This window comes from Ovis canadensis, chromosome 20, assembly GCF_042477335.2.
Source record: "Ovis canadensis isolate MfBH-ARS-UI-01 breed Bighorn chromosome 20, ARS-UI_OviCan_v2, whole genome shotgun sequence".
NCBI classification, from domain to species: Eukaryota; Metazoa; Chordata; class Mammalia; order Artiodactyla; family Bovidae; genus Ovis; species Ovis canadensis.
Window position 1 is genome coordinate 40,151,522 of NC_091264.1, and position 21,891 is coordinate 40,173,412.

Here is a 21,891-nt window from a genome sequence, read left to right on the forward strand (position 1 = left end):
GTTGGTGATGGACAGGTAGGCCTGGCGTGCTGCGATTCATGGGGTCGCAGAGTCGGACACGACTGAGCGACTGAACTGGACTGAACTGATGCAGAAGAAGCAAGTATCCTCTTCTTGAACCAGTAGGATAGTCTTATTTTTTCTAAGGGGAAGGAAATGAAAACATGAGCAGTTGGTGTGTCAGGACATGGGATGTGGTATTGGTCTGGAAACTGCGTGAATTTGACAAGGGCTTGCCCGCACTGAAGTTCCCGCTCTTATGTGCAGAATGGGATCTGTAGGCTGTCACTAGGCTGCATCCCAACAAACTAAAAATCTGCAACTTCACAGCTCTCAGAAACATTAGGGAGGGATATCTAGATAAATCTTTGCTAATGGGAGATGGAGGCTTAAGAAAGAAAAAGGCTTAAGAGAGAAAAGCCTTTTAAAAGTCAATAATAGTTTTAAGAGAAAAAAATACCTTACTGAGTGTGAAGGATGGCAAATGTTTCCCATGGCTGCCTAAAAATCACCAGAAACTTCACGGCTTAAAAACAACAAGGAAATTCCCTTGTGGTCCAGTGGTTAAGACTCTGCACACCCAGTGCAGTGGGCCTAGGTTTCATCCCTGGTCAGGGAATTAGATCCCACATGCTTAGCTCAGCCAAATAAATACAATATATTTAAAAATAATAACAAACTTAATTATCTTCTAGTCCTGGAGGTCATAGCTCTGACATGGGTCTTACAGGACTCAGCAAAGTTGTCAGCAAGATAGTGTCCCTTTCTGGAGGCCCTGGAAGAGAATTCACTTTGTGCATTTTCCAGTTTCTAAAGGCTGCCCACATTCCTTGGCTTGTGGCTCCCTTCCTGCATTTTCAAAACCAGCAACACTGCATCTCAGTGACTATGCTCTCTGTCACATCTTCCTCTCTGACCACAACTGGGAGAGGGTCTCCCCTTTTAAAGAACTGTGTGATTACTACATGTGTCTAGGTTGGGCCCAGCTAGACACTTCAGGATTACTCCCCCTCTCAAGGTCCCTAACTTAACCACATCTGCTGAGTCCCCTTTGTCATGTAAGGTAAAGCATTACAAGTTCAGGGATGAGTGTGTGGACATTTTTGGGAGTTGGCGGGGGGTGGGCATTATTCTGCCTACCACATGGATGAAATCTATTGTTTACAGAAGTGTATGGGTTGAGAAACTAAAGGAGGTCACAAAAAATTGAAATTAGGCTTAATTTGTGGGGTACAAAGAGGAAGGGAGAGTTGGTGTGAAAAAAAAAAATCCAAGAAAGAAGATGTTACAACATTAATAAAAATAGGGTAATGCTAGTTAACAGTGTTAGAAGCATTGAACAGAGGGGAGGCTTAGTGAAAGATTACCTTTCCTCTGCTGTGAATCACCCTTTCACAAAACGGAACTAAATATCTTAAAGTCACCCCATTTACAAAGCAAGCCTGTATTAATAATAGCATTAAGTTAGTCTTACAGAGCCTTGCTTGGCTTTTAGGGGTGGAAGGTCACTGAGGAGGGTCTGAAGTCATCTCAGAGCCCCAGACAGCATTTGAAAGAACTTTTAGGAAACCAGGGAGATGAGGGCAGCCTTGACTGTATTTAGTGGCTTCAGGCTGTGGAATGGAAAGGTACCTGGCATTTACTTCCAAGTTGAGAGTGGGCTTATGACTAATGGTGGCTGACATGTCAGTCCATCAAGGATCAGTAAAATGGGAAGAACTGAACTCTAATAGAGGGATCCGAGTGCAGGGTGTACAAGGAGGCTAGCTCAGCCTTGGCACTGTTGGCATTTGGGACTGTGCTGTAGGAAGGTTGGCTGCGTCCTTGCATTCTACCCATCTGATGCTAGCAGCACCCTTTCCTCAGGTTGTCATAACCAAAAATGTCCCCAGGCATTGCCAAATGTCCCTCGGGGGGCAACAGTGCCCTAGTGGAGAACCACTGGCGTAGACTGGGAAAGGGAGAAGTGGTAAGCCAGTAGGTGAAGCCCAAGAGCCTGCATATGTACAGTGAAATATTGTTGCTGTTGTTCAGTCGCTCAGTCATGTCCCACTCTCTGTGACCCCATGGACTGCCACCCACCAGGTTCCTCTGTCCTTGTAATTTTCCAGGCAAGAATACCAGAGTGGATTGCCTTGTCCTCCTCCAGGGGATCTTCCCAATCCAAGGATCAAATTCGCATCTCCTGCATTAGCAGGCAGATTCTTTACCCCTGAGCCACCAGGGAAGCCTACAGTGAAATATTACTCAGCCGTAAAAAAAGAATAAAATAATGCCATTTGTAGCAACATGAATAGACCTAGAGATGATCATACTCATCGAAGTAAGGCAGACAGAGAAAGACAAATATCATATGACATTACTTACTTGTAGAATCTAAAAGAAAGGGTACAAATGAACTTATCTACTAAACAGAAATAGATTTACAGATATAGAAAATAAACTTACGGTTACCAGAGGGTAAGTGGGGAGTAATAAACTGGAAGATTGGGATTGACTTATACACATTACTATATATAAAAGTAGCTAACTAATAAGGACCTACTGTATAGCCCAGGGAACTCTACTCAATACCCTGTAAAGGCCTATATGGGAACATAATCTAGAAAGTGGATCTCTATACATGCATAACTTACTCACTTTGCTGTACACCTGTAACACAACAGTGGGAATCAACTCTACCCTGAATAAAAGATTTTTAAAAAAAACGCATTTAGAGAGCTTAGGCTGACAGCACACTCTGCGAGGGAGCCTTTCCCAGGACCTCTGGCTGGAGCTCGTGGGCTGGTAGGAGCCTCCAGGGGCGTCCAGCTGGTGTGCATATTTGTCTCTAAGTTGGCCTCCAGGTCAGGAGAGCTCAGGATCATTTGTTCAGGGGTGGCACTCTGGCTGTTGTTCATTTGTTATGGAAGCACAGGTTTCAAAAGGCAACTCACCTGGGCAGGTGACAGGCTTGTTTGCAGTATAAGCAGCTTGTGAGCTATTATCTTATTCTACTTCATCTAGGGTAAATGCCAGCCCCTTCTGACCCCAGGTTTGTAGAGGTGGGAGAGGAGGCTCTAAATGGAAGCCTCCAGATGGGCTACCTCAAGCCGACACAGATGAGTTTGTCAAGATCAAAAAGAATGCATCCTTGGTGGGTGAATTAGAAGAGTGTCCCTCTGGGCTGGTCAGGAGCAGGGCTAGGAGACCACCTGGTATATGATCTGCAGCCCTGACCTCTCTCAGCAGGGGGCCCAGCCAACAGCTGCCCCATCGTGGGGAAGCCAAGCTCCACCTCCCACTGCATCCCACATGTCCCAGGAGACTGACCTTCACACGTGAAAACCTCGGGACTCAGGATGCGACACTGGGGAGCCTCCAACCAGGAGAGATCCTCAACTGTATACCAGCAGAATTAGAATTTCAAACAACACATGGTCAGAAACTAAGGCAATGATTCTGTAGGAGTGAGTGAAAGGTAGTTTAGAAATAAGGAAAGGGCTAGAAGAGGCTGTCCATTTATAACTTTAGGACCTAGGTGATGAGGAGGCTGCAGAGGTGAGTGAAAGTGGTGCACTTAAAACAATTAACTAATTTGTTTTAATTGAAGACTAATTATTTCACAATATTGTGGTGGTTTTTGCCACACGTTGACATGAATCAGCCACGGGTGCTCATGTGTCCCCATCTCGATCCTCCCTCTCACCTCCCTCCCCATCCCATCCCTCAGGGTTGTCCCAGTGCGCCGGCTTTATTGCCCTGTTTCATGCATCAAACTTGGACTGGTCATCTGTTTCACATATGGTAATATACATGTTTCAATGCTAGTCTCTGAAATCATCCCACCCTCGCCTTCTCCCACAGAGTCCAAAAGTCTGTGCGTTATGTCTCTTTTGCTGTCTCGCATATAGGGTTGTTGTTACCATCTTTCTAAATTCCATATATATGCGTTAATATACTGTATTGGTGTTTTTCTTTCTGACTTACTACACTCTGTATAATACGGTGCACTTTTATGAGTGAGGGCAGACCACTGAGGGTGCTGCTGAGTTTCAAGCTCCGATGGTCCGAGTTTAAGAGATGCTGTTCCCCAAAGCTACCCATGGTCTGCTGTGTGCATTCTGTGAATTTCCTTCGATGAGCCTGGAAAACCAGGAGTGCTAATCCTCTTCTTGCATGAGTGAGGTATCATTCTGACAAAGGTCCGGAGAAAGACATTCTAAATCAAGAAAACTCTCAGTAAGTGCAGAGGCTTCCCGGTGTTATAGATGGAGACTCAGAAGCACAGTCAGGCCAGCTGCCAACGCTTGTAGGGCCTGTGAGAGGACAAAGGTTCTTTATAAGACAAACAGAGGAGACAGAGGGAGAAGGTGGGGAGGCCAGAGGCTAGAGTGATGCAACCACAACCCAAGGAAAGCTGGCAGCCACTGGGAGCTGATTAAGCAAGAAAGAATTCTCCCCTGGAGACAGCAGCAGAGGCAGCACCTCCCTGCTGACTCCAGACTTCTGACCCCAGCACTGGGAGAGGATGCTTTCTATGGTTTCAAGTTACCACATTTGTAGTAATTTGTCATGACAGCCCCAGGAAATCAGGGCTCATTGCAATAATCACTAATCACGTTGAGCATTTCTTTGGCCTGTTATGTGCCAGGCACTCTGCTAAAGAGAGACTTTTTTAAACCAGCATTATCTCATTTAAGCCTCATAAGATATGTGCTTTTATTATCCCCATTTTACAGATGAGGAAAGTGAGGTTCAAACAGGCAAAGTAGCTTGCCAAAGGCTGCATGGCTTATAAGCTAGGTTTGGATCCAGTTCTGACTGACTCCCAAGTCGTCCTTTAAGCATTCGGGGAAGCCTCCTTGCCTGGTTCGTCCAGCTGTCCTGGAGACAAGGCCCTCGTCTGGTGGCTCCTGTTGAGTGTCATATATTCCCCACCCACGCTGCCGCCCCCTGCCCCGCAACTCCTTATTTAAAAAGAGGCCCAATTCTTTTAGCACCCTCTCCCCGAACCCTAACCCTCTCCCAAAGTGCTTTGTTGCCACCCCACCCCAAAGTGCGGTGTAAATTACAGCCAACTATTATGCTAAATCACGGGAACACAATTTCCTGTTATAAACAAACATTTAAGGCACACACATAGCTCTTTGTACCTCTTTAACTTCTAGGTCATTGGGGTTTATTCACAGATGTTGCCAAGATGAATCAGAGATCTGGAGGAACTAGCTTTCCTTGGAGAAGGACAGCCGTCAGGATGGTTTCTCGTGAGTTTCTTTTTGTTGATTTTGAATTCATGCGAAGACTATCTGTATGTCCCAGGAGACACAGTTAGTTTAGAGAAGTTTATTTTCTTAAGGCTTAAAATATATTCTTTGAGCTCGCTATGCTATCAGAACGTCAACACTGGACACTGCTGATGCCATGATTTAGAAGGTATTTCTTTCCTTTTCTGCTTTTGCCCTATCTTTTGGGAATTAGAGTTTTTCCCTCTATCAGCTGATGACCCCAATAACTGTGTGTGTGTATGAGTGTGTATATGTGAGTGTATGTGTATATATATGTATGTTTGTGTAAGTATGTGTGAGAATGTGTCTTGAGTGTGTATGTATGAGTGTGTATATGTGGTGGTGGTGCTTGGGGGAAGGGGATCTGGATGAAGTGGCCATTTTTATTTTGTTGCCTTTTCTTCCTATTCTTTCACACAAAGCTACCCCATTTTACAGGTGGAAACATTGAATCTTGGTGAACCGAAAGAGTTTTCTCCCAGATGACACCTCCAGACAGACTTCATTACAAACGCTGTGCTTATCCTCGCAGGAAGCCTTCCGTTTAGTGACAGTGAGAGCTGTTGTACAATGAGTTTTGAGGTTAATTTTAAAGCAAGTCATGTGCCCCTCCTGGTGCTCTGACCCAAATATGAGGCAGAGACTCTAAGCCGTGCACAGAGGAAACTGCAATCCATCAGGAGGCCCCACAGGAGCAGTTTGCTTGATTACGGGAATTCGAGCCTTGGTCTCAACCTCTGCAAGGCTCCATCCTTTGGGATTCCTGTGGTGTCCAGTTAGGGCCCTGCCTGGGGAACAGTGCAGAGGGGACCCCAGTCCAGAGCTAGGCCCAGAGACTGACCCTGGGTTATTTCTGTACCCAGATACCCAGAGCCATAAAGAAATGCTCGCCTAACCTCTTCTATGCTCACCAACAATGTTTTCTTGAAGCATTTGAGGGGCTGAGGGTGAGAGGGAAGGACAGAGCCAGGGTTGCCCACAATCTTTAAGCCGACCAGGAGATGAGATGCGTTAGTGCAGACAGAGGGCTCTGGTTTCGTAAAATGAAAGCTTACCCTTGATCCCACCTTTCTGAACCTTTTTTTTTTTTTTTTTTTTGAGGCTCTTGTACACAGTCACCAGCCCCAGGACCTTCCGTCCTCTTTTGCTTCTCTAAACTGAAGCCTGCTTCCAGGAAAGCATCTGATAAATTCACTTGCATCAAGCAGGATGTTTTTGTTCAGTTGCTAAGTCAAGTCTGACTGTGACCCCATGAACTGCAGCATGCCAGGCTTCCCTGTCCTTCACTATCTCCTGGAGTTTGCTCAAACTCATGTCCATTGAGTCAGTGATGCCATCCAACCATCTTATCCTCTGTTGCCCCTTTCTCCTCTTGCCCTAAATCCTTCCCAGCATCAGGGTCTATTCTAATGATCTGGTTCTTCACATCAGGTGGCCAATGTATTGAAGTTTCAGCTTCAGCATCAGTCCTTGCAATGAATATTCAGGGTTGATTTCCTTTAGGATTGACTGGTTTGATCTCTTTGCAGTCCAAGGGACTCTCAAGAGTCTTCTCCACTGCCACAATTCAAAAACATCAATTCTTCAGCCCTCAGCCGTCTTTTATGGTCCAAATCTCACATCTGTACATGATTACTGGAAAAACCATAGCTTTGACTTTGTTGGCAAAGTGGTATCTCTGCTTTTAAATACACTGTCTAGGTTTGTAATAGTCTTTCTTCCAAGGAACAAGTGTCTTTAAATTTCATGGCTGCAGTCACCATCTCCAGTAATTTTGGAGCCCAAGAAAATAACATCTGCCACTGTTTCCACTTTTCCCCCATCTATTTGCCATGAAATGATGGGAGTAGATGCCATAATCTTAGTTTTTGAATGCTGAGTTTTAAGCCAGCTTTTTCACTCTCTTCTTTCTTTCACCCTCATAAAGAAGCTCTTTAGTTTCTCTTTATTTTCTGCCATAAGAGTGGTATCATCAGCGTACCTGAGGTTATCGATATTTCTCCCAGCAATCTTGATTCCAGCTTGTGATTCATCCAGCCATTTTGCATGGTTTACCCTGCATATAAATTAAGTAAGCAGTGTGTTGATATATAGCTTTGACATACTCCTTTCCCAATTTTGCGCTAGTCAGTTGTTCCATGTAAGACTCTAACTGTTGCTTCTTGACCTGCATACAGGTTTCTCAAGAGGTAGGTAAGGTGGTCTGGTATTCCCATCTCTTAAGAATTTTCCAGTTTATTGTGATCCACACAGTCAAAGGATTTAGTGTAAACAATGAAGCAGAAGTAGATTTTTTGTGTGTGCGTGTGGAATTCCTTTGCTTTTTCCATGATCCAACAGATGTTGGCCATTTGATCTCTGATTCCTCTGTCTTTTCTAAATCCAACTTGTACATCTGTAAGTTTTTGGTTCATGTATTGTTGAAACCTAGCTTGAAGGATTTTCAGCATTACCTTGTTAGCATGTGAAATGAACACAATTGTATGGTAGTTTGAACATTCTTTGGCATTGGTTTTCTTTGGGGTGGAATGAAAACTAACATTTTCCAGTTATGTGGCCACTCTTGCTGGCATAGAGTGCAGCACCTTAACAGTATCATCTTTTAGGATTTGAAATAACTCACTTGGAATTTCATCACCTCTACTATGCTTGTTCATTGTAACGCTTCCTAAGGCCCACCTGACTTCACCCTCCAGGATGTTTGGCTCTAGGTGAGTGATCATACCATCATGATTATCCAGATCACCAACACTTTTTTGTATAGTTCTCCTGTGTATTATTGCCACCCTCGAGCAGAATGGACAGCTGTTTTCTTCTGGAGAACATTTGCTTTGGGAAGATTTCAAGCAAAAGTGATGGGTCTCTGTGCAACTTGAGAGAAGTTAGATAAGAAGGAAGGGACCTGCCTGGGGGCAGCCAGGGCTGGGGGGAGGAGGGAAGGTAGGCAGAAATGTGGGCAGGAAAGCAGGGCAGATGGAGAAACCAAACAGGTCAAGGGAAGATGGGGAAAGAATAAAGGCAGGAAATTTGAGGGTGCTGGTGTCAAGTGGTGGTGGCTTGACCAGTTGGCCTACCTGTGACCCTGAAGCTGAGTGTTGGCTAAGTAGAACTACAAAACAATTCACTCCTTATTTGTTGAGATGGCCAAGAATCTCTCAGAAGAGATGTTCAGAACCAGGCTGGCTGAGAACTGATACTGCCAGATGGTACAGCAGCCACAATATTTACTGTGAGGCCCACGCTGTTTGGGAAGAGGCTGAACTTACATTCCTGCCGCAGACCTCGGTGGGTCCTGCCTCCTCTGCCGTTGGCCTCCGTGACTCACCGGGTGACTCACGGCTTATCTCTGCAGGGATTTATCTCTCTGAACCAGCCTCCCCTCTGGCATTCCAGTGAGAGATCCCTTATGTTGCAAGAAGCCCTGACTGCATTTCTGGGAAAATGGCCCTGTCTTACTTTCCATGTAATGTGAGGAGTTGAGACTCAAAAATAATCTTGTGAGGTGAACAGAAAAGCAAGCATGCTGTTTATACGTTGGGAAACTGCGAAGGACCGTCATGTCCCAGGTTTTCAGGAACCTGGACCTTGAACTCGGGTCTTTCTAACACAGTAGCGACTGTCAGTTCGCTGGAAATTATCTAATGACTCATGCAAGATCAAATAGTTTCTTGCTGCCTCTAAAATCAAGATGTTTTTCTATAAAATCACAATTTAAACATCAAAAGAAGCATCCTCAAGGGGAAGGAGGATTTCTCCCCCCCACCCCACCCCCCACCCTTTTTTTTTGTAGCAAAGCACTCACTTTAGTTAGATACTTTGAATCTCTGGGTGATAGACTGATTCCGTCAAAAAAAATTTAATGACTTTCTCATTTTACAAATAATGTTTATTGCAGAAACTCTGGAAATTTTAGAAAAACACCAAGGGGAAGATAAAAATCACCTGCAATTTCCCATTCAGGTGTAATTGTTATATAATTGTTATAACAATGGTAACAGTATAATTGCTGTTGACATTTTGATATCCTGTCTTTTTTCAGGCACCTAGAACCATCTTTTAAGAAACTGAAAACAATGTGGTATAAACTGATTAATAACTTGCTTTTTCATTTATCATTTCCATGACCATTTTTCTCACATGATTCAGTTTTTCTCAAAGCACGTTTGATCCACTGCATACTATCCTATGAATGATGTACCTAATTCATTTAGCCCATTGGAGGGACCTTTAGATTGTTATTTTTTTTTTTTAAAACTTCCACAATGGACATCCTTGATCTTATAAAAATCTAGTGATGTTTTCACCCAGTGATTTGTCTGAGTGTTGGTTTGCAAAAAATTTAAAATGGGGGCGGATAGAGAGACAGGTATTAGGCATTAGCTTGACTTTTGTCGGTTGGCGAGGGAGAGAAGTGAGGCCACTGCTTTCGAGTGTCTCCTCTGTAAAGGGCCCCTTTCTGGCGTGCTCTCACTTCTGCTCCCTAACGTGGCCTTCACACTATTCATCATGTCAGACTCCTCTGTAGCTGCCAGTGCTTTCAGCTGTCAGCCCCTGCTCCCCCTGGTCCCTGCCTCGTGGGGATGACTCTCATCACAGCCCTCCTGGTCTCGCCGGCTGTTGATGAATGTTTTCTGTGTCTCAACTCAGTGCTTGAAAAATTATTTCTAAGAGCAGCACGTCCTTGAGGCATCCTTGTCACGGTATCTGAAGTCAGGTGCACAAAACTCTTCGGCAAATCACTGTATGGTTGGTTTTCCTATGGGTGCAGCCCACTGCCCTGCCAGGGGTAATTAACAGCAGGTGATCTTGGGGTTTGCTCTCATTCTCTCGCTGGACCAGGCTAACATCTTCTTCTCATCAGGCACTATTAGTTGGTGAGTTCTAATAACAACAACTGGGTTGATCATTATTTCCAAGTTATAATTCAAGAAACAGATGAAGAGAGGTCATAAAATCAAATAAGGCCTAACTGAGCACCTTTTAGGAGAAGGCAATGGCACCCCACTCCAGCACTCTTGCCTAGAAAATCCCATGGACGGAGGAGCCTGGTAGGCTGCAGTCCATGGGGTCACGACACGACTAAGTGACTTCACTTTCACTTTTCATTTTCATGCACTGGAGAAGGAAATGGCAACCCACTCCAGTGTTCTTGCCTGGAGAATCCCAGGGATGGCAGAGCCTGGTGGAGTGCTGTCTATGGGGTCTCACAGAGTCGGACTCGATTGAAGTGACTTAGCAGCAGCATCAGAGCACCTTCTAAAATTAAAAAAAAAAAAAAAGAATCTCTTGGGTTGCAGGCTTCTAAAAATAGTTTCCAGCGCTGTCCTTCACCTTCACAATTATTTTTGTCTTCACTTCTAAATCTGAACAGCACAGAGCAGCAGAATTTATACATTAAGTTCATAAGAGAACAGACAGCTCATTTATTCTTCACAGTGGTGGGATTTGACTGTTTGCCATATATTTGATTCCGAAATACATTTGGGCCCACTTTGCTGAGATGACATAGATATCTTATTGATAACCACAACGCCTTTCTTTTCCTGAACTTTTTTTTTTTTTTTTTGCGTTTGTTTAGCTCAGGGACCTCCCCCTTTATTTACCTTTATTTATTTTAAAATTTAATTTTTTAATTGAAGGATAATTGCTTTACAGAATTTTGTAGTTTTATGTCAATCATCAACAAGAATCAGCCATAGGTACACCCATGTCCCCCCACTCCTGAACCTCCCTCTCGTCTCCCTCCCCATTCCACCCCTCTAGGGTGTTACAGAGCCCCGTTTGAGTTCCCTGAGTCATACAGCAATTCCCATTGGCTATCTATTTTGCATATGGTATTGTAAGTTCCCATGATGGTTTCTCCATACATCTCATCTTCTCCCTCCCCCTCTCCCCGCCGTGTCCATAGGTTGGTTCTCTCTGTTTCTCCATTGCTGCCCTGCAAATAAATTAATCAGTGCCATCTTTCTAGATTCCATACATACGTGTTAGTGCCTTTTTAAAATTTTTTTATTGAAATACAGTTGATTTACAATGTCATGTTAGTTTCAGGTATATAACATAGTGGTTCAGTTACACATATACATAAATATAGACATTCTTCTTTTACATTCTCTTCCAGGATGGTGTCCTTCTTGTGAAGGACAAGATGACTACAGCCCCCCACCCCACTCAGAGATGGTGTGATCGACCTTCATGCTAATCATCTCCTGTCCATTCATTCACAAAGTCATTTATTCAAACATCTGAGACTCTCCTATGTGCCAGGCAAGAGAAAAAGCCCTCAGTCTTCTAGGTGGGAGACAAAATAAATACATAACAATGAAACTCTTACAAGGGAAAATAAAGCCAAGTTAAGAGACAGGCCTGTGTGAGGAGGGTCTGGGGAAGGTATTTTAGAGCTGCTACTTAGGGAAGGGCACTCCCCTGGTGGCTTAGTGGTAAAGAATATGCCTGCCAATGCAGGAGACCTGGGTTTGATCCCTGGGTTGGAAAGATTTTCTGGAGAAGAGATGGCTACCTACTCCAGTATTCTTGCCTGGGAAGTCCCATGGACAGAAAAGCCTGGTGGGCTACAGTCCATGGGGCCGAAGAGAGTCAGATACGACTGAGCAACTCAACAACTACTGCTTAGAGAAGGCCTCCAAATTTAGGGAAGTGGCATTTAAGGTGGCAAGATCACGTCACAGAAATAGCTTATCTGGATGAAGAAGCAAGGACGAGGCCTCAAAAAGGTAAGGGCTCTGAGAGGGAACCGGAGAAGAGGAGTGTGGCTGAAGACCTGAGCAAGAGTGTGGCGGGAGGCCTGAGGGAGTTTGGCAGGTCAGGGAGATCCTACAGGCCATGGGAAAGATCTAGGTTTTTTATTGTTGGCGAGCAATTGTTTGGAGGTAGCCCTGAGGCAGGGGGAAGCTGGTGATCCTGAGGGGACCTTGGTCAGCTCTACCATGCTGTATTCCAAATGCCATTCACTGCACACTCTGGAGTCCCTGAACCCAGTGGTGACCACCTTGAGTTCCAACAAGCTGGGAGCATTTAGTGAGGTTTTTTTTTTTTTTTAATTGACCTGTATAGTTGATTTACAATGTTGTTACTTTCTAGTGTACTGCAAAGTGATCCAGTTAAACATATATGTGTATCTATTCTTTTCCAGATCCTTTTCCATTATGTTATTACAAGGTATTAAATAAAGTTTCCTGTGCTATACAGAAAGTCCTTCTTATCTGTTTTATGGATAGTAATGTGTATCTGCTAACCCCAACCTCCTAATTTACCCTCCCCCTCCTCTTTTCCTTCCTGATAAACAAGTATTTCTCACAGTTCTGGAAGCTGGAAGTCTGAGATCAGGTGCCAGCACGGTTAGGTTCTGGTGAGACCCTCTCTTTGGGGCTGCAGGCTGCCAACTTCTCCTAGCATCCCCATGTGACGGAAAGCAGAGAAGCGAGCTCTCCTATGACTCTTAGAAGGGCAATACTCCCATAAATGGGGATTCCACCCTCAGGACCTCATCTTATCTTAATTGCCTCCCAAAGCCCATCTCCTAAAACCGTCACATGGGGTAGAGGGATTAGGGTTTCAACATATGCATTTTTGGGGGTCACACATTCAGTCCATGACACATGATGTAATGTAAACTCAGATCGAATTGGCTTGAAAGCCTGTTTTTCTTACTGTACATCATGTTGTCCAGTCCTTTCTGAGTCCTCCGTTCATTCATCAAAACACTGAACGTTTGTTGTGTCTGTTGCTACGCTAGGCACATACCAGGGATTAGACACAAGAAACAGTCAGTTCCTCCCCTCAAGTGTCTTACAATCAAATGGGCTGTTCAGAATCCATATTGCATCTCCCAGAAAGGAATGAGATTATAACATAGCCTCTACCACCCATACACGCACCCACACTCCCACACACCATTTGAGATTTTCTGAAATGGAGATTGTTTTATTCTTCTCATTAAAGGATGCTGGCAGCTGCCAGGCAGCATGAGCCACTGCCAGGCATGAAAATCACCCATTGCCCCATTTGTCCTCAGATGACATTGGTACTAACATTCAGTGGGATGTCGCTTAAATTTGGATCCTTGTCACTTAAAAAAGTCTTCTAAGAGCTCATCGTATGGTGCAGGGCTGAAATGATAAGGTATCAGTGTGGAAGCCTGCCAATCACGTGGAGAGCAGCAGGAACCCCGGGTGCTCAAGGAAGTGTCAGAGCCCAGCATGGGGCTCACTCACCCTCTGCCGAGAGCCACCGTTCAGGTGGAGGACAGACAGCTCTATCAAGACCTTCCAGATGGCTTCTGAGAGAATGTGGGAAACTTCCAGTGATCTCTTATTTAGCTCATGAAAATAAGAACCACCAATTTAAACACATAGGCAGACACCCCAATATCCTTCCATATGCCTCAACACCATCTCAAGTATAATAGCACTCAAGATATTCTCAGGGTCAGTACCCCGCTTGTGTCCTTCAGAACAGTCACAATAATATGTAATTATTCGGTTTGCTTGTTTTCGTCTTTCTTCCAAAATGAGGTTATCTTTTCATTGCTGTTTCCCCAGCAACTGGCAAAATGCCCGGAGCAGAGCTGGATCATCAGTAAGGGTGGGGGGAAGGGCATATTTCTGAGACGGCATTTACTTATTCAGTTCAGTTCAGTCGCTCAGTCGTGTCCGACTCTTTGTGACCCCATGAATCGCAGCACGCCAGGCCTCCCTGTCCATCACCATCTCCCGGAGTTCACTCAGACCCACGTCCATCGAGTCTGTGATGCCATCCAGCCATCTCATCCAGTGACCAAAGCAATTTGGAACGGTCTTTAGTGTCTGAGAAACTGACTCAAAAGTTTTATGGTAATGCTGATGAAATAAGTGCTGTATTGATATCTAAGTAAATATATGCTATTGTCAGTTCTTTAAAAAACAGTAATAATGCAAAATGTGATTTTTTTTCTGACAAAAATTTTTATTAAAATTTATAGGTATGATTTGGTATTATCTTTTAGAACTTGGCAGTTTTCTTTACTCAATGGCATCACAGAAGGAAGAAATATACATAATAAGCGTAAATCAGATAGTTTTAAATCAGATAGTTTAATATTTGGGGATCTTTGTACAATTCTCCCAGAATCTCTAATCCATTAAGTGAAACCTCTCACTAGACAATGTGTATGTTCCGAATAATTTAAAATCACACCAATGTAGCATGGAGCTAAACGATCACCCTGGTTGGAAGGGAAGCAGCCAGCATGGGAGTAACGCAGCTGTAACCCTGTGCTTTAGGAGCTGGTCTGAGGGGCTGCCTTCTGGGCAGCTCCTTGCAGGGTGAGTGCATCAGCTTGGAACAGGTGGGTCCATTAGAGCTCTGATGTCATGCTTACCCGGGCAGGTCACGGATGCTCTCTGGGTCTGAGCTTCCTCATTTGTAAAGTGGGGATGATAGACGCCAGTACCTGACATGAGGAGGAAAGCATGTGTGTCTCATGCTCGGTGGACACAAGGTACAGGGGGCAAGTTTCAGCTGGTTGGTGCTGCTGTGACACCACTGCACACCAGCAGGGTTAGGACAGCAAACGTTTCTTGCTGGCAGTTCTGAGGCTGGAAAGACTGAGACCAAGGTGCAGATTTGGTTTTCTTCTCCCCATAACCTCACCTGGCATAAGGGATGCTCAAGCTCTCTGGGCCTCTTTCCTTTATAAAAGGCGCTCATCCCAATCACAAGGGGTCCACCCTCATTCCCAATCCCACTGCCTTAGGTTTCAACACAGGACTTTACCGGGACACAGACATGCAGACCACAGCGGTGCTCCCTCACCTGACTCCCTTCTAGAACACCTGAACCACGCTGTGCGCCTTCAGTGATTTGAAGCATCAGATGGGAAGAGAAACTGATGCGTCTACAACCGCACTCCCTTTCTGGTGCTTTTATTCCATCGGTGCGTCTTTTCTTTTTTAATCTGAACTTTGTACTTTCCTCTTCTCCTGCCTCTGTATCTTCAGAAACCTCATCACTGATCCCACTGCAGGTCTTGGGACACAAGACACGTGCGCTTCGATCTTGGGTCTGTGTGGACACTTGGCAGGTACTTGAATCCTTGACCTCCTTTCATAAAGGGCCACATTTAAACCACTGCCCATCTATTCTTTTCTGTACTGAGATATATTTAAAACATACCGTAAGTTCTTTCTCAGATATATTCTCCAAACATCAGGCCCATGACCTAAGTTTTCAGACTCTAAAGCCCTGTCTTTGGTTTGGAGGAATTCTTCAGAAGGTCCGAGTCCTCTTTGAGTCTGCTCCCTCTTATGATTCCTTTCAGGTTTTTTTTTTTTTTTTTTAAATATTTATTTATTTGGCTGCAGTGGGTCTTAGTTGTATATGTTTTTTTTTTTTAAAGTTGTGGCATGTGGGATCTAGCTCCCTGACCAGGGATTGAACCTGGGCCCCCTGCATTGAGAGCACAGAGTCTTAGCCACTGGACCACCGGGGAAGTCCCATGCATGACTCCCTTCATTTTATGACATAAGTGCCAGTTCTTGTTGTAATCACCCTCTTGTTCCTCCTTAGCTCTGCTTGAAAGGGAGAAGAGGAGGTGGGCATCTGGGCAAGAGGCATGGCTACCGATGATTCTTTTAAGGCTAATTACTAGGAAGGAAGGAAGGAAGGAAGGAAGGAAGGCGTAATTCCAGAGAAAGAGCCCTGGGAACTCTGAGTAACATTCTGCACATTTATCAATGGGAACACCCAAATTACACTCTCCTCCCACTTTACCTCTTATTTTAAAAATAAGCTGTTTCTCCCACACATGCAATAGTTCTGTGAAATGTGTTGTGTCTCTCCGTACTTGTTTCCTGAACTTGCAATGCTGTCTCCCTAGCAACTTTCAGCCACCATCTACTGAAAGCCAGATCATCTCTGAAGACTCGGATTGGACGAGCTCTTCTTGATCACCTTGCTAGAAAGATTCTCTCTCCTGGGTCTCTCATGGCTCCTGTCAACGTCATGCTCCCAGCACAAACCATCCTGTGCGGGAGTCATCTGTGTGTATGTTTGATCCCAGTCTAGAAACGGCTCCTCTGGGGACTGACGTTTCTCACACATCCCTGTTTGCCCAATACCCCTCAGTCCTCTGCACTAGGTGTTCTCCCAGTGAACCAGATGGTCAACACAAAACACACACACGGGAGACACAGGGGATGGCGAGCACTGGGCAGAAGGGTTTGGATGATCTGAGAGAGTAGATGCCCACTGACCACCACAATTGGCTCTCTGTCACCACTGCATCACCAGTCACGGGGGCCCACTCTGCCTGTTCCTACAACTTCCAAGACATCTTCATAAGCTGGGTGCAACATCTCACACAAACTATGGCAAAAGTCAGCCTGGGAACTTTCTCGCTTTGCCATAAATATGTTGGGAAAGAGAGAAAATGAAGCTCATAAAAACGTCAAGGACAACACAGATGAGTTTTAAATCTACGCCTGGAATGAGAATTAGTGAGAGCAGAGAGCAAACTGAGGCAAACACTATTCTGCTGCCATCTCCACTGACGGCACTATTCTCCAAATTGATGCTGAAGAGGAGAAGCTATTAGTATTTGAAATCCTGGACTGATAAGGGAAGAGTGTGAGACATCTGTTTAAAATCAGTTCGCATGAAAGATACCCATGTCTGTGGATGGATCACAGAACTACCAGCAGGGCTCTGCAGGAATGATGCGACAGACCAGACACCATGAACCTGCCGTTTCCCCAAGAGGGAATAAAGCAGATTCCAGCAATTCCAAAACAGTAGTGTAATGTAAAACTCGGACAAAATTTGGAATAATACAGTCGTACTCCCAACAATTGCTGGTTTCTTTTCAACTTTTATAAATTAAAAAAAATTCATTTTTATTTGGCTGCATCAGATCTTCATTGTGGGCATGCAGACCTCTTGGGACCTTCCTATACCAGGGATTGAACCCACGTTCCTTGCATTGTAAGATAGATTCTTTACCACTGAGCCACCAGGGAAGTCCACTTTTCAACTCTTTCGATTCAACAAAGTATCCTACCCAAGAACTTCCTCTCCTTTGTGATAGGATTGTTAGAGCAACTAGTCAAGGAACTAACAGTAAAACAACAGCTAATCTTTAGAGACCAGTGGTATGGCCTGAAGGTAATAGATAACACAGAGTTCATGCTTTGCTGGATGTGGCTCCAAGAACTGTGTATACTTTGTTCATCTATTTAACCCTTGTAATGAGCCTGTAAGGTAGGTACTGACTTTATCCCAATCGGGTAGATGGGAACACTGAGGCCAAGTTAAAGCAATCTGCCTAAAGGTCATACAGATAGGATTGCAACCAGGCAGTGTGGCCTCCAAGCTGTGCTTCCCACGCTAGGCTACACTGCCTTTCCTGTAAATGGCAAGGCTGCTCAGAAGGGTAACTGGGAATCCTCCCTTTTCCATACGGGTGCGTGAACTTGCCCTTCCACTTCCATACAGACGAGAGAAAAGGGTGGAAACCATCTGGCCTACTCTGCCCTCTGACCCACTCACTTCTCTAAAAGGAAGAGGGTGACTCTGGTTGCTAAAGTTGGAGATACTATTGAGCATCATAGGCATCAGAGCACAGCCTGACACAGAAAGGGAGCTTGCAGCTAAAGCTGCGTAAATTGCAGGGCAGATGTTCAAAACATCTTAATCATCAGTTGATTACCACACCAACAGACTAGGGCAGCCACAACCACCAGTGAGCTGGAGCTGACCATGGTATGTCAACAGGGTATTCGGAGAGCCCTACTGCGGTCTTTGTCACCAGCCAGCCTCCTCAGTGACAGATAAACTATGCTGATTTCCATCAGTCTGGTTTTGATGTCTTCAATTTGTTCTGGACTCAGAGGGGAAGGACAAGGATGTAAGTAATCATTACCACCAAACCCCAACAGTCCTCTGCACTTTTCAAATGATATTCCCAATACTAAATTCAGTTTCTGATGACATTTTGAAGGTGATATTGACAAACCAGAACACACTCAAAGCCAGGGTCAGGCCTGCACTAGTAACCGCGTGGTATGAAGTGGAGGAAGGGACTCTCCTCACTTCTATGATGGGTATGGACGGACTCAGTAAGTCAGACTGGGGAAGGTGTGGGGGGTGGGGGTGTGTGGCGTGGGGCAGGACGTGGGACATGAAATGGTCTTTGGCAAAGAAAGTGACAGAGGTGGGCCCTTGTTACTCTAAACTGGGGGTCACAGAACTATAGCCACAGGTCTTCTGTTTTGCAAATAAAGTTCTACTGGAACGTGGCTAGGGCCCACTATTTACATATTATCTGTGTAATTACTTGTGTAATAGGCTGCTTTTGAGCTCTACAAAAGGTGGTTGAGCAGTGTGGTCTGCAAAGCCTAAGACAGGTGGTAGCTGGCTCTTTCCAGAAAGGATGTGCAGACTTCTGGTCTAGATCTAGGAAAGTAATTCTAACAGCTTGGGGAAAGGAAAGGGGAGGGGAAGGGAGGAAGAAAAAGGAGTGGGTTCAGAGCTGGGGTCTTCAGTATGGAAACCAGGGAAAGCTTAGAGAAAGGAACTGGGATGCAGCCGCCACCATGCCTAACAATGTGGGGATCCCTCCTAATGTGAGCTGAGCCACAGTATAACCTTCCAAACTGAATTATTTACATCATTTCTTTGGGTGACTTCCTAGATGGTGAAGAAAGCAGGCTTTTCTCCAGTCTTTCAGAATTAGCAGCATATTTACAATGTAAATCCAAGCACAGGTAATCAAAAATGTTTTAATGATTAATTTTAGACATTATTTAACATTGTGGGTATATCCAGATGAGCTTAAGCACACTTTGACAGCACACTATTGAATGTTATAGTTTTTGTGTTGAAATATGTAAAGACATTCTCAAACTAGTACCTAGGAAGACATACATTTACAAATATACATGTTCTAGATTTGATAAGGTAAATGTAAACAGATGCCGTGACTCCTTCCAAACAGAAAACCCACAAGACTAATTAAGAGAACCCAACTGGCTCCCTGTAATATGAATGTGCAAAATTAAAGCATGATAAACTGATATTTACATAAATATCAAACCATTCATTTATACATTGTCAATGACCTTCTCAGATGTGTCACGAGTGGTTCAACGAATGTATTTTTCCTCCAGTGGAGAAGGTATTCAGAGGCTAAATTCCAACACTTTAAAAATGACACACACACTAAACAGTCTTTTTCTGTTTGACCACTGCTTCTAGGGTATGAGACATGATTTTATGATAAGCAGTCTTATTTTTAAACAAGCATTTCTAAACAAATCTTTAGAGTTGGAGCAGGAGAAAAAAAAACCTTACAGGTGCTATTAGAGTCACATTAACCAAACCATCTCTACTCAGTTCTCCAGTTTTCTCATGCTGCAGCTATCTGTTTAATTTTACCTTGAATTTTTTCTAAGGTCCTTCCCACCCCACCCTTCCCCATTCATTATGGTAAGCTAGGCACATTTTCAAAGGACGTTTGTGTCAAAACAGATAGATAGCAGTAGAGAAATCAATCCAAATTTGGACCCTGGCAACCAGTTCCCCCACTGCTCATCTATGGGCCTCTGTCAAATGGCTAACTATTCAGTCATGTCTCTTGAAAAGTATATATCTTCTCTAAGTGGAAAGCAAAATGGGCTTTGTTTCTTGTATAAAAACACTTACACTTCTGAAATTTAAAACGGCCTACTCATCCTACACACTTCCTGAAATCTTGAAGACAAAGAATATATATTTAAGTTTCATCAAGACTGCTTTAGCTCCTCCCTCCCTTTTTACATTATTAATAGTGGCACTCAAAATAAAAAAATAAGATCTGTTAAAAAGTTAAACTGACTGTTCCACTAGATCTGAACCTGCCTGATTTAAAGCCAACATTACAAAAACTGAAGGTGCCGATTTCACACGGACAAGTCACCTGAAGTCCTGTGTCACACGTTAAGTTTCATAAATCATGGTTGTTGATTTTTCTGAACGGAGCTATTAGAAATGAATAAAAACTTGAAACATACCCTAATTGAACTAATAAGCTTTGGGCCCCGCTTTTTCAATTTTAAGGCATGTGTGTTTCTCTACTGTAACAACATTATACAAATTTACAATCACATGCATGATCTACAGTTAAAAAAAAAAGTTTGGATTACAGTGTTATTAAATTGTGAATCACAATTCAGCACCTATCATGTTATAACTAATAAGGCAACAGCAGTGTCGTGTACTACAATAACACGCCCTCCACAGTCTAGCGCAGGGGTCGGTGAGAGCCCAGAAATGTTAAAAAATCTTATGCCTACTTGGATAATCTGTCTACGTTTTCTAGGGGTTTGGAACTGATGGAAGAGGTCCTACGTGAGTCACACTATTGTAGGCTGACTAGTGACAGCAGCTGTTAACGAGCATCGGGCACAACTCAGATGTGCTTACAATCAGACGATGTGGTTCAGAGGCTGCCAGCCCTCAGACCTCAGTCCTTCCGCTGCTTCCTCGGCTTCACATTGTTTTCCAGGGAAGAGAAGCTGCTGGTGTGGCCGTTCACGGCGGCCACGGAGCCGTTCTGGTGGTCCTTTTGGTGCTCTCTCCTCCGGGAGACGCCCTTCTTGTTGTAGGTCTGCAACACAGAAGGGCAGATGGGAGCCACGGCGGGGGTGGGGGTGGGGCCCGGCCACATCCCTAATGCCAGGGCTAGAGCCTCTGGGGACCAGTGCTACCGTATTAAGAAGCAGTGTCTGCTCAAGCGACCTGGAAAATGTTTTGGGTCTTTTTTTTGCCACTGGTTTCAATCATTCTTTCATTTTCTGAGGCTCAGCCTGGGTATGTTCACTGAGTCATGGGTGGAGGTATGGCTGTTATTTGACAATTAGACCGAAAATACAAGTTACACGTCACTTGGCTCTGCCCTGCTGTCTCCCGCTGTCACTCACATCCTCTGCCTTCAAAACTGTCTCATGGCTTTAGCAACTGTCTTGGTCCTTTACTTACAAAAGCACTCTGCCATGAATGGCAGTCAAAACAGGTGTGACTTCAGCTTCGCTGGGCCCCATCTTTTCTTTAACCTCCCCTGTCATTGCCCTGAAGTGCAGCATGAGCTACCAGCCAGGCAGGAGGAAGATGCAACCCAGAGTCCCCCTCCAGGTATGTCTGGGAAAAGGTGTCTGTCTGGAGGGGGCGCAGGGAGGCGCAAGTGTGCTGGGCAGCCCCTGCCCTGGCATGGAGGGGGGTTGGTGCTGCTGCATGTGATCTGGCTTTCCTGCCTCTGCTCAGAGCCTCTTATTTTGCTCCTGCCCAGCCCCTGTGCCTGCCCGGAGCCAGGCCCAGCTCACGGAGCAGGGACACACGAGATGCAGGGGTAATGGGAAGTAGGAGAGTCAACAGTGACCTCACAAGGTCAGGCTCCCCCAAGGCATCAGCCCTAAACAAACCCTTCCGTGAGCAGAAATCTATACCACATCATACACTTGGGAACGATCTGCGCCCCCAAACCTGAGCAGTGGGGAGAGGAAGTGTAAGGAAACTGGGAAAAAGGGCTGATTTCTATCTGTAGCTGGGGACTGTAATGGAAAATTCTTCAGATATTTAATTTAGCCCTGGCGTT

The 21,891-nt window shown here is 44.7% G+C and overlaps 1 protein-coding gene, 1 long non-coding RNA gene and 1 other non-coding gene across 5 annotated transcripts in view; 1 reads left to right on the forward strand and 2 right to left on the reverse strand.

Moving 5' to 3' along the window:
* Window positions 1-9,131: 9,131 nt before the first annotated feature.
* Window positions 9,132-21,891, reverse strand: part of ELOVL5 (ELOVL fatty acid elongase 5) — a 76,279-nt gene continuing 63,519 nt past the window's right edge. Inside the window, exons 8-9 of one of the 3 annotated variants that reach the window (XM_069563916.1) lie at window positions 20,724-20,907; window positions 9,132-10,523 (exon numbers count right to left, since the gene is read on the reverse strand). In XM_069563916.1, coding sequence (XP_069420017.1) covers window positions 20,764-20,907 — 144 coding nt within the window. In that variant the 3' untranslated portion in view covers window positions 9,132-10,523; window positions 20,724-20,763. Of the gene's footprint in view, window positions 10,524-12,311; window positions 14,719-19,028; window positions 20,908-21,891 lie in introns of those variants that run through there. The other 2 variants (XM_069563915.1, XM_069563913.1) reach the window with 2 other exon arrangements.
* Window positions 15,022-17,161, forward strand: LOC138425711 (uncharacterized). The gene is made up of 2 exons (XR_011251348.1): window positions 15,022-15,201; window positions 16,144-17,161. It is a non-coding gene; the product is annotated as an uncharacterized lncRNA (long non-coding RNA).
* TRNAE-CUC (transfer RNA glutamic acid (anticodon CUC)) lies at window positions 15,684-15,756 on the reverse strand. The gene has a single exon. It is a non-coding gene; the product is annotated as a tRNA-Glu (tRNA).